Genomic DNA, 12540 nt, shown 5'->3' with positions numbered 1-12540 from the left:
CTCCCTCCTCCTTGCTTTGTCCTACTTTACTTCTATAAACCCCCAACTCTGCCTCTGTCTCCCTGGAAGTGGAAGCCACTGGACGAGCAGAATGCACCTTGGGTCCCACTGCACATGCATGTAGGAGACCAGCTTTAATGCATTATACTTTAGTGCATCAAAAAAATGATATCGCTATTTGGAATGTAATGACAGTTGGTATGAACTCGGACTCCCCCTACTAGTTTCAGTGATTTATCGAAGAGAGTAAGAGGGTAATAATGAATAGAGATAGCGGGTGGACAGAAGGATTAGGCATAATCCAATTGACTAAGGAGCAAAAATCTCCCTACCATATTTCGTGCTATGGAACATAATATTATAAAGAATAAAACCAAGAAGGTTGTCATGTCATTGACCCTAAGCTGTCCTGGAATTAAATAAACATATATTTAATATGTCATTTCCATTACAATAGTAATGGCGTTTACAAATATAAAAGGGTACATTGTGCTTTGGGATTAATACCACCAACTAACCAGCAGAAACATTGGGTAAATTACTAAAATGTAAGTTCTATTGAAGATGGTGTGTATACTGTAGTTTATTAGAGTCCAAATTTCAGTCCTAAGTCTTATTACTTCCTTACCCTGAACTGGAGCATAACCCAAATGTGTTTCTTTCATCCCTTTCTCAGTAAATATTATTATTACTATTATTATTATTATTATTATTATTGTTATTATTATTATTACCTTACAGTATTGATATATTCGGTATATGCGTTTATGAAGACTATAAAGTCACATTTATTGCACCAAGATTTTCTTGTATCCATCTTATGATAGTGTTATGTACTTCTAGACCAGGGGTGGCCAAACCTGTCCTCCAGATCTACCAACAGTTAATATTTTTCAGGCAACCTGTGGATCTATAGTAGAAATTAATGCAGTTTGAAAATGTGACCATTAATAATGACTACAGCTGTGCTCCAGCTAGTTGGTCTGGAAAATGTGGACTGTTGGTAGATCTCGAGGACTGTTTTGGCCACCCCTGTACTAGACCATTAACCTCCTAGTTCTACCAAGTTATAAAATGTTAGAGAATTGTAAACTGACGAAGAGGAGAACAGTCCTTTTCTTGTTTAGCAAGTATAAGAAAACTGGTTGGGCTTAGCAATTTATTTGTAATTTACGAGTTTGCTTTGTTTTTCTTGACATGTGACGAAATCAGCATGGGTATTAACCATGACAATGACCACCCATCCTGCGCAGATGGCCTTCACATTATGTCAGGAGAATGGATCAAGGGCCAGAATCTTGGCGATGTTTCATGGTCCAGATGTAGCCGGGAAGACCTTGAAAAATTCCTTAGGTAATTATCTTGATTTCTGGTAAATTATGAATTGTGAAGTGGTGTGTTATAATCAAAACACCTTTCCATTCATTGTGATTTGCTTTTGTAGAAATCACATCATATAATCATAGTAATGTAAATGTCTGTTTCATCATGCACATCAAATGTGTAACATTATAAATCATTTACCTTCCACTTGCTAGTTTATCTCCTACAATCTATAGTAGATGGCAAACTAATGAGTCTCCAGAACACACATTCTTTAAATAAACATTTTGTTAATTCTACTTGTTACATTGTACTAATGACTGCTTTGTGTTTAGGTATAATCCCTTCAAATTGTATCTAATTCAGAGACGTGCTATTTTTCTATACTTTATGTTTATGTATAATCAAGATTAGGTCAGTCTTACAGAAATTGCTATGATATTTTCAACTCATTAGTGTCACTGTAATTGACAGTGAACAGTTTACCATTTTTTTAATCTGTTGTTTTTTTTGTTCTTTATATTTGCTGCTTAATTCTGTTGAACAGACTTCTCAGAAATGAAATGAATTCATATATCTGCACCTTCTGTTACTATTGATGCTACCTGTAGGCAAACTGGCACTGTCACAGAACATTCCAGGTGTGAACCCACTATGGGGGTTATTCTGATTCACTCGGAAAGGCACAATCACTCTCAGATGGACAAAACCATCAGTAATCCACTACTTCACTTCTTAATCAGGCCCATTGTTGTACACGAGGTAGATTTATTATTTAGCCTATACCGAGGAAGGACAGTTAATGAAGAATACATACTGTATTCCGAACAGGAGAAATGGAATTTTGCATATTTATAGTTAAAAATATGCCAACACAGTTAGAAATAGTTCTTCAGAGCAAAGTTAAGATGTAAGAGTGACCTTGGAAGTCTGGGACAGCTGCCTTATGTGTGGAGAAATATGGGGTGAATGTACTGTAAGTGACTGCACTGGACACACAGTATTCAGGGATAAGGTAATGCCAATATTTTAACTGACACTGGAGTAAACATCATCTTGGTGTCAAGTGCAAATTCTGGAAACAGCTGTTATACGTTGTTACCCTTACTGTATAAGGCATGATTAAGGCAGTTTAGTTATGATCACTTCACTATTTGTTCCACGTTTCCAAATTCTGTGTTTGTTGCCAGGTCAAAAGCCAGTAACTGTTTGCTGCAGACACATCCCCAAAGCATCAGTTCTGTGATTATTCCCTCCAAGCTGCCAGGCATGACGTACACAGCAGACGAACAATGTCAGATTCTGTTTGGACCCAAAGCTTCTTTTTGTCAAGAAATGCAGGTACAGTACATAATAAAATGTCTGTAAAGACTTTCTATAAAACATATGCTCAGCTAATAATTTACTCCAGGGATGGTAAATCCACTATGAAATTAGTTTGTGTTTTTATTACATTGATGTCATGTGGGTAATTTTTTTTTTTTTAAAGCAAAAACAGACCAACATTCAAGGATTATTAAAAGCTGTATCTAAATGAGAATATCAAGATCTTTTATTTTCTACAGACACAAACGCAAAACATAATTGAATCCTATAATACTGTATGCAAATTTTTAGTTTTCAAAACATTGTTGGCCCCATTCTAGTAGATTGTTGGTGGTGTACTGTATGATAAGAAGGCACGGCATGTCGAGTTGTAGGCTGACCAACAAGCACTGACACAATCGTGATACACTCCTCCCTTCTGCCATCACTGTGGAGGGAAGGTTTGGGAGCCTTCAGTACAGTATCTCCTCAGTGCTGCGAATAATCGGGAGCCTCGCAACTACCTCCCTCCCCCGTAATAAAGCAGGAGGCTACTAGTAAAAGCAGTTGTGATCCGAACTGCATCCTATGACACATCATCGGATCTCTCACTCACCATCAGGCTGCTTGAGGCACCTAAGGTGCCCCTAAGACTAGGAAATCTCTATCCAACAACAGATATCCCTGTTTTCTTTCCTCCTCCTAAGTGGTGGTGACATGCCTCCATTTTCCCAAATCAAGACAGTCCCCGTCCCAACCCCAAAATGGCATCAGACTGTCAATCTCTAACAGTCTTATACTAGGTTGCTTGCTACATGCCAGGACCCATTCCCATACACACAGGACAGCTCCGGCGCATGTGCAAAGTACAAATAATCAGAAGTTTGCAACATGAAAATCACCACCATCCACGTACATACAATCATTTATAGGAAAATGTAAATATGTGCTTTGGGGAAAAGTTTGTAAAAGCTTTAGAAATTAAATATTTTTGCGTTGGGTATTGCCCTTTTCTCCTCCCATTAGGCATCCACTTCTCATTATGATGACACAGATTATAACCCTGGTTTCATTATTTTGCATTCAATGTAACGCATTGCTCTAAATACCACCCAACCCTATATGAAGTAACGGTGCTGGGAGGATGGAGCAGCATCTGAAAGGCCCAGGGGAATAAATCCTAATAAATAAAATTATACATAACCAAGAATGTAGAACTTCTAAATAGATACATACAGCTCATAAATATCACAAATAAACCTCTAATTCATATTTATAAGAAGGTCAAACAGCGTATAATGCTCAATCCATCAAAATGATTTAGCTCTAGCAAGATGTATACACGGGCACAATGAATCATAATACTGTATAATTTAAACACGTATAGTATATAAAAAAGGTTTTACAATTTTACAATCCATTTAATCAATCAAAGCACAGCTCCAAGTACAGATGTATGAATATATATATAATATGGTCTATAATGCTTAACTATCGCATAGTGGCAATGAGTAGGTATGAACAAACCAAAAATAAATACTGTAGCACATCAAAGCTTCATTAACCTTGTGGACCGCCAGCCATTCCTATACTGAACCTTTTCCTACCCTTTCTTTGTATAATTTCAGACATCTTCTTATATTAATTATTTTGCGTTGTTTTATAGCTTTCAGTTAATAGTATGTATTATAGTTTGTAAAAAGTATAACATACATTTCATTATGATGTGCAAAATATATATACATGAAATATATTTTAATTGGGCATACATCAAGGTTTCAAAACATGAAACAAAAATTTTGTACTATATCAGGTACTAAATTTGAATGCCAAGCAATAATTTTCTTGCACATATTTAGTGCCAGTTACATATCATGTCATCAGTAGTGCTGTTACAGATGTCCTCAGTAGTGCCAGTTACATATCATGTCCTCAGTAGTGCTGTTACAGATGTCCCCAGTAGTGCCAGTTACATATCATGTCCTCAGTAGTGCTGGTACAGATGCCCCCAGTAGTGCCAGTTACATATCATGTCCTCAGTAGTGCTGGTACAGATGTCCCCAGTAGTGCCAGTTACATATCATGTCCTCAGTACTGCTGTTACAGATGCCCCCAGTAGTGCCAGTTACATATCATGTCATCAGTAGTGTTGTTACAGATGTCCCCAGTAGTGCCAGTTACATATCATGCCCTCAGTAGTGCTGTTACAGATGTCCCCAGTAGTGCCAGTTACATATTATGTCCTCAGTAGTGCTGTTACAGATGTCCCCAGTAGTGCCAGTTACATATCATGTCCTCAGTAGTGCTGGTACAGATGTCCCCAGTAGTGCCAGTTACATATCATGTCCTAAGTACTGCTGTTACAGATGTCCCCAGTAGTGCCAGTTACATATCATGCCCCCAGTAGTGTTGTTACAGATGTCCCCAGTAGTGCCAGTTACATATCATGTCATCAGTAGTGCTGTTACAGATGTCCCCAGTAGTGCCAGTTACATATCATGTCCTCAGTAGTACCAGTTACATATCATGCCCTCAGTAGTGCTGTTACAGATGTTCCCAGTAGTGCCAGTTACATATCATGTCCTCAGTAGTGCCAGTTACATATCATGCCCTCAGTAGTGCTGGTACAGATGTCCCCAGTAGTGCTTTCAGCAAGAATTTTTTTTTCCACTTTCTGGAATGTATGGTTTTGGGAATAATTTGGATAAGGGATATCTGGATAAGGGATACTCAACCTGTATATATTTCCCTTTTGCTTTATATAGCAGTGTGCCTGAATAAAAGTCTTTCATTTGGGACTATTGTGGGGAAGCTCCGAGGATTGAGTATGTCTAAACGATGCATGAGAAAGCTTTAAAGTTTATTGTAACTCAAAAATGAAGGTTGGTTTGTGGGGTGGATCACAGTAACAGGGTCAAGATGCATTACAAATGCTGTTTTTGTATTTGAATCCTCACCAAGTCCAAATAAACAGTTTTCTTAATTCTGTGTTGATGACAGTGCTCTGGCATACTGTGTTGTACAGAACTTTTATACGATGTGAGGGACATGCACAGGACTATCACACTTCCCATAAGCTGAGAACACAGCTGGGATAGATAAAACAAGGAACAGACACATATCAAGAAACTTGTAAGTGAGCACCGGGTGTAATATTGTAAATATACTTGTGTCTGCTCTTAAAGAAAGGTTTATGGCTCCAGCAAGAAAACGGAATCAAAACTTTGTCAGGAATGGCCATATTATTTGAAATATCCAAATGCCTCTGATTACTATGTGATACATACAAGATTATGTTCTACAGATGTGTTGAGTGCAGAAAAGGTAACATCTGGTTTAATGCAAATTCTTAACACAAACATTTTATTGAAGTGCAATGTTGGAACACCATTTGACTAACACAGTCTGTTAAGTCATGGTAGGAATCAGATGTATGTAACTAAACAGTGTAAAACTGTGTAAATAGTATCCAACTGTAAATACAAAATGGAAACTACAATTAGGAAAGCAGTATTTAAAAAAAATATATTAATCTCAGTGAAAGATTAAAATGTAAATATAAGTTTGCAGTCTATCGGGCATATTCAATTAGCCATGGGGTAACTACTGTAATTATCAGCTAAAATTCCTGCAGCACATGAAAAGGCAATTCAATAATTGTGAGCAGTGTTCTGGTTGGGTGGTCTGCTAATGGGTGTGTCTCTATTTGTGTAAATACTTTCAACTAAATATATATATATATATATATATATATTCTGTCCCAAGGACCGGCACTCATGGGGTAAACCAGAAAAGTAGGTTCTTTAACTTGCTCCGGTGCATTCCCTCTCAATATATATATATAGTCACTGGCGCATACACAGGCAGCGGCACTCCATGGGATTTTTCAAAAGGTGCTTTTAATATCCTGACGTTTCGGGTGTGAAAGCCCCATTTTCAAGGTGTATAAAAGCCAAAGGTTTTATACATGCTTCTCCAGAAGGCACCCGGGTAGCTGCTTTATTTCCAATGAGAGCCAGGCTGACTGGATGACATATATATATATATATATATATATATATATATATATATACTTTACAAATTCTGACACTCACAAGGTGCAGGGAGATATATTGCCGGGTGCCCTCCAAAGGTGCACCTGCAGGATGCTGATGTCCTAAGATACTTGGAGGTGAGGCAGCACTCCAGTCATAAAAAAGTACTGGAACCAGAACTTGGTAGACAACATTTCAGCACCTTTTTATGTGGTCACATAAGTTTAACACACCATATACCCCTTATACAAATCAATCATGCAAAACAATAATAACCCTCTTATACTGTACTTGTCTCTTACACATTATGCCACATGAAATGAGCCAAAATTCACATCGACTGAGCCAAAATTCACACTATGGCACACGGATTGAGTCAAAATTCTTGTAACTGGGGGACAGCTGCCACTGGGCAGAAGTGACAGCCATTGACAGCCGGGCAGAGAGTGGGGGCCTGCCCGGCTGTATTCAGAGGTCCCAGCTGCAGGTCCCAGCTATTTGAAATAATACCCCTTTCACACCAGAATATGCAGGGACTTATCCGGGAACATGGTCCCAGGATCATGCAGGGACATTCCCAGGTTGGCCCCTTTTTCACGAGCCTAGTCCCTGCATTTCTGGTGTGAAGGGGAGAGAACCCCCCTCCTTTAACCAGCTGTATTGTTTAACTGACTATATCTTCGGAACCAACTGACCCATTTACATGAGACCGGTATCATATTGAATAACTTTTAAGTGGGCTTTGAATGATTTTGGTCCCATGAAACTGGGCCATTTGGTTCCAGAGTAATCTGCCCTCAATGAACATGAACAGCCATGAAATTACACTTCAGAATTAAAAATATTGGTTTACCCGCAATATCTCTGTAACCAATTAACCTATATGAACCAGCCTGGTATCAATTTGAAGGCCCAATGATTTGGGTTCAAAAGAGATCAACCTTGAGCTTCTGTGAAGCCAGTTGGGGAACTGTCAGCCACCGGAACTGGGTGGGGGTCGGAATTAGCAGGTCACATGTTTTCCTATAGGAAAAACGTTCCAGCTTTACCTGGCGGTATCTCCAGTTCCCGGGGGGCTAGTGATGCGGGGCTGTTGGAAAGCCCCGACCCTCATCTACAAAATGGGTCTATTTGGAGAGTGGGCCTGGAGCTGTAGCTCCATCAGGCCCATTGTTAATCCGGCCCTGCCCTGAGGATTGAAGAGTATTATAACCTGAGTTTAAAATCGTATTTTCTTTCAGCAGAAACATTGCAGTACAAATGTGTCCTTGTATATATTGGCTTGCAATGCGGCACTGTTCGCTCCGTGCAATATTATGGGATCATGGGTGCAAATTGTCGGACATTTTTTTCATGCATGAATGCCCCAGTATACCGCAATGGAAGCCAAGATATGAACGGACACGTGTACATGAACAAGGATTATAAACACTGCTGAAACAGGGTCCTAAAGATGCGTACACACGGTTCGATTCCGTTTTCGATTATATTACATATGGACTATTTGACTTGCTCTGAAGTTTTTTCTACTCCTTTTCAATTTCCACTATTTTTTATTTGATTTGTCAATCGTTGTGTATTCGATTTGCTGTTAGATTTGTTGATTAGATCAACACTGGCTTCAGTCAGTAGATGGACATCCAATTGAATGCTGCGGAGAACACATTAGATTTGCACTATCTACTATTAGATTTCTACTCTATATAGTCTTTCCTGACTATGTTTCTATTTGATTTACACTACACGGAGCGCACATTGGGATCGAATCTGTATCGAATGTAGAAAAAACATTCGATGCTCATCGATTATCTATTTGATTCTGCTTCTATAAGCCAATTCGAATAGATAAATAGTGCATATCTCACTGTGTGTATGCTCTATAACACACAAATAAGCAATGGAGAGACCAAACTCAAATTTTTGGTGCTGCTGTTAGCAATAGGAAGGTGATGATGATACACAGATGTAGCCAAGCTGATCACAAATAATCACACCCATGGCCCATAAACTTTACATTGTCTAATAAAAGATGAAGCTGTTTGCACCCAGGAGCAGCTTGTCATAAGAAGCTGCATGGAAGTCCTTTGGATCTGTGGTTGGCAGGTTATTAGGAAGCAAAATAATTTCTACAACTATAAAGAGCCGAGAGCTGAATTAATGGATAACTACAAATGTTATGGTGACATATATTGCTAATGATACATTTCTTACATTCGCACCTACACTTCTTTCTAGACAATTTGGGAGCAGTGAGTGATGAACATGGGACTGATTCCATCAATATATTTATGCAGGGATGGTTGATTATTGCTTGTTTTTTGATAAGGAAAGGACCACACTACTCCTAGGCATATAAAAATAAAATAACTGTAGATCATATTCCAAATTCATCTACCCACCTTTGTGGGGATTTATTTTATTATTTATACATGTGCAGTGGTGTAACTAGAGTTATGGTGCCCCCTCGCCAGAAAATTACTGTACCCTCCCGAATCTGCTTATCGTCAAGAGCCGCACCACGCCCTACTTATTAGAGAATCTGAGGATTCCCCACCTCCCTTGCTCCAGCAGCCACTCGCCCTGCAAGGTCCATCACTCCTGAACTTAACCCTCCCAAAATGGCCGCTGTCCTCTAGCATTTGTAAACAATTGTCTTCTCTGAGGTGGTGACCATTTTAAGAGGAAGGCAGGCAAAGCCAGGACTGCAGACAAGTATCTGCAGATCCCAGCTGGGTTGTAGCAATAGCCCCTGCAAAATCTATTGTTACACCACTGTTCATGTGTGTCTTGAACATGGTTTTTCTTAATATTGTGACAGTTTTTCTATTATTCAGTGGTGTTACAAGCGGTATGGACCACACCCGGGTGTTACCCACCGACAGGTGACACCAAAGTGCCAGCTCCATGATAGGAGCTGGGTGCTGCACTGTAACATTACCTTTACAATGGCAGCCCGGACCTCACTGACCCCCAAATTAATGAGAAAAAAGGGATACAGACCACAAGAACATGCACCTATACTGTGGCCATGCCTACTCCTGCGATACTATGCCCCCTTTGCGCAAAGTGCATCAAAGCTGCCTGAGTGCTGCATCTGGTGTCATCGGGGAAAGTAACATTCCTTCTAGTATTAACCCTACTTTAAATCATTCAGAAAATTGCATTTTTTAAATAAAGAACACAAAACATTATCATAAAAATGTGATGTGGCACACAATATTTAATGCCAAATGAATGCTCAGGGTGACGTTTGTTGGGTAGAGTAATTTGTGCAATACTTTAATCGCAATTCAGTTTTTATCCAAAAGAGAAGGGTTAAGACACAGAGATAATTTCATACATACTGCACACAATATTATATGCAGTATTCTAGCATAGACAAAGCGTTATCATTTATACATTTATAATAGTCCCCATACAGATTTCTCACATTTTTTTTTAGTCTGAACAAAGTGCGTATCTGTTTGTATCCGTGTCCTGGCTGCTAATAGTGGCTTAGATTCTTGGATGAAACTTTTTTTGTTTATTGATTTTATGCAAGCAATATATGATTGACGTATTCCAGCTGTAAGAATTGCACATGTCTTGGCTAAGCGGTGTGGTAAAAATGTTGTAATTTTTTTACTATAGTATAGAGAAAATCAGGGTCATTCAAGTGTCACATAAATTGAGATCTGTAAGTGCCAAATACTGAACAAACTAGCAGAAAAAGTAAACTATATGCATAAACAATACTGAACAAACTCGTGGACTAAGTCAACAATATGTGAATATTGGCACTAATTAGCTACTTATTGCGCACAGTTGTAACACTGTGGCATATACATTCTGCTGAATTATGTTTTCGATCCAAAGTTTGAGACGTACAACTAAATAAATAAAGAAATAATAAATCTGTTCTTCCACCATGTGGTGTATGCAACCTCAGAATTTCACTGGTTCCCAGCACTGATTCACCCGCCCCACTTCTCATCTGCCATTTACAATGCCCTTGGAGCAGGATTAGTACTTGTTAAGGGAGATCAGAGATGTAGGCACTTGTATCTTCTTTTGAAGATGCCATCATAACAAGAAATAACACAATGGGGTATATGTAAAAGGATCTGATTTTGCGGGAGGTGTGGAATGCTGGACAATCTCTAAATGTTTTTTAAAGAGGCAATCATTTACAACCTGGTATTGCCTTGTATATGATTGCAGCTTTATAAAACTGGCGGAGATTGGCCATCCTTCCAGCAATCTCAGCAGGGCTGCCACTATGAATTTTGGGGCGAGGACTGATTTCCAGTCCAGGCCCCTCCCTTCACTAATACCTGACTCCTGCTGCAGGTCCCAAAGCACAGACTTTTTCAATGCAGGACGCCAGCGGCCAATTAAAATGCAGCACCGGCTGGTGAGCTAAACAGAGCTTGTGTACCGGCATCCGCTCTGATTTGGTAACGGTACATAGGCTCTGATTGGCTCAAAAGCTGGTGCAGCATTTTAATTGGCCGACGGTGTCCTGCATTGAGAAGCTGGCAGCACAGCAGAGGCAGTCGGGCGGAGGGGGGTTGCAGTGGGCAAAATGAGCTTTCCGGGCCCTTCCAGAGGCCGGGGCCTGGGACAGCTCTACTCACAGCACCGCCCTGTTGGCAGCCCTAAATCTCAGACCCTATTAAATATACCCCAATATCTCTTAGTGCACTAATTGCGGTTGCTTCTGGCTCTAGCTTTCCAGTCTAGACCATGCAGTCCAAGTTTCTTTGATGATGATCTCAGCATAGAGTGCCATGATGCCATAGATGGTCTAGGATAGTGAGGAGACTTCTCTACTACTCCTACTAGACACAACAACCTCTTCACTTCATACTGCAAACAGTGAAGTGGATGTGTCTGTGGCTGCAGATCCAAATTCCGTTTGTGTAGGGCCGGATCAAGACTAGTGGGACCCCAGGGGCAATGACTTTGTAGGGCACCCACAAGTGAAATTGCTGGCAATGCCTCCCAACTACCCTCCTCCCCTGTGCGCTGCTGTAGTTTTCCTGCAGTGGCAGCCTACATGCTCAGCCAGTGACTGAGCGTCAGGCTGCTGCTTCACATACTATTGGACAGCTGAACTGCTCGGCTGCCCTGTTCTGCTATACGGTGGCTCAGCTGCCAGTCAGTGCAGAGGGGATCCGGGAGCTGGTGAGAGATGTCTGCGCTCCTGGCTTTCCTGGCTTTCCTTTGCACTGACTGACAGCTACTCCGCCGTATAGCAGAACAGGGCAGCCGAGCGTCTCAGCTGTCCAATAGTATGTAAAGCAGCAGCCTGACGCTCAGTCACTGGCTGGGGTGCAGGCTTCAGGGAAACTCTGTGGCATGGCCTCTGAGCCTCTGAGTACGTGGGGGCCCTTTATTTGTGGTAACCCCTGGACAGCCACCCCTATCACCCCTCCATTAATCCGGCCCTGCTTTTGTGAAATAGGATGTACAGTAAATGTTGGTCACCAAGAGGAAGTGTATTGGCCACTGCGTAAATCTATGCAGTGCCAACATTTGAAGGGCCAGAGAGCAGATCTGTAGGATCCCTTCCTGGCATCTAACAACCACTTGCATATTTACAGTTGCGCAAGTATATTGTAGAAGTCAGGTCTAAGGGATAGCACGGTTTATTACTATAAAGCCTTTGTGGGAAGTCTCCTTTCAGAGCCCATCTCTCAGCTTCTGTTTAGTAATAAATAGCCTCTAAAATTCATCATAAATCACTTCAATCAACAGGAATAAGGAGTGTTTATATCCGGTGATTTACCACAAAAACTAGAGCCTCTGTAATGAGCACATCTTAAACATTCAGTAGTCTGCATGAATGCCAGAAATGAGCACAGACGGCACCTCAGATTAACCCCTTCAGTGGGGA

At 40.4% G+C, this 12540-nt stretch overlaps 1 protein-coding gene across 2 annotated transcripts in view; it reads left to right on the top strand.

The window, feature by feature from the left end:
• The window catches only part of ADAMTS19 (ADAM metallopeptidase with thrombospondin type 1 motif 19), a 166813-nt gene that overhangs the window by 82476 nt on the left and 71797 nt on the right, over nt 1–12540 (top strand). For both annotated transcript variants that reach the window (XR_014446790.1, XM_083151549.1), the window contains exons 9-10: nt 1213–1353; nt 2514–2664. Coding sequence is in view for 1 of the 2 variants with exons in the window: in XM_083151549.1 (XP_083007675.1) it covers nt 1213–1353; nt 2514–2664 (292 nt within the window). In the remaining variant the exon portion in view is untranslated. The remainder of the gene's footprint in view (nt 1–1212; nt 1354–2513; nt 2665–12540) is intronic.

The sequence above is a fragment of the Crinia signifera genome, chromosome 1 (genome assembly GCF_055691185.1).
Source record: "Crinia signifera chromosome 1, ASM5569118v1, whole genome shotgun sequence".
NCBI lineage: Eukaryota > Metazoa > Chordata > Amphibia > Anura > Myobatrachidae > Crinia > Crinia signifera.
The sequence above is the reverse complement of the archived record's forward strand: the minus strand, read 5'-3'. Positions and strand labels throughout refer to the sequence as shown.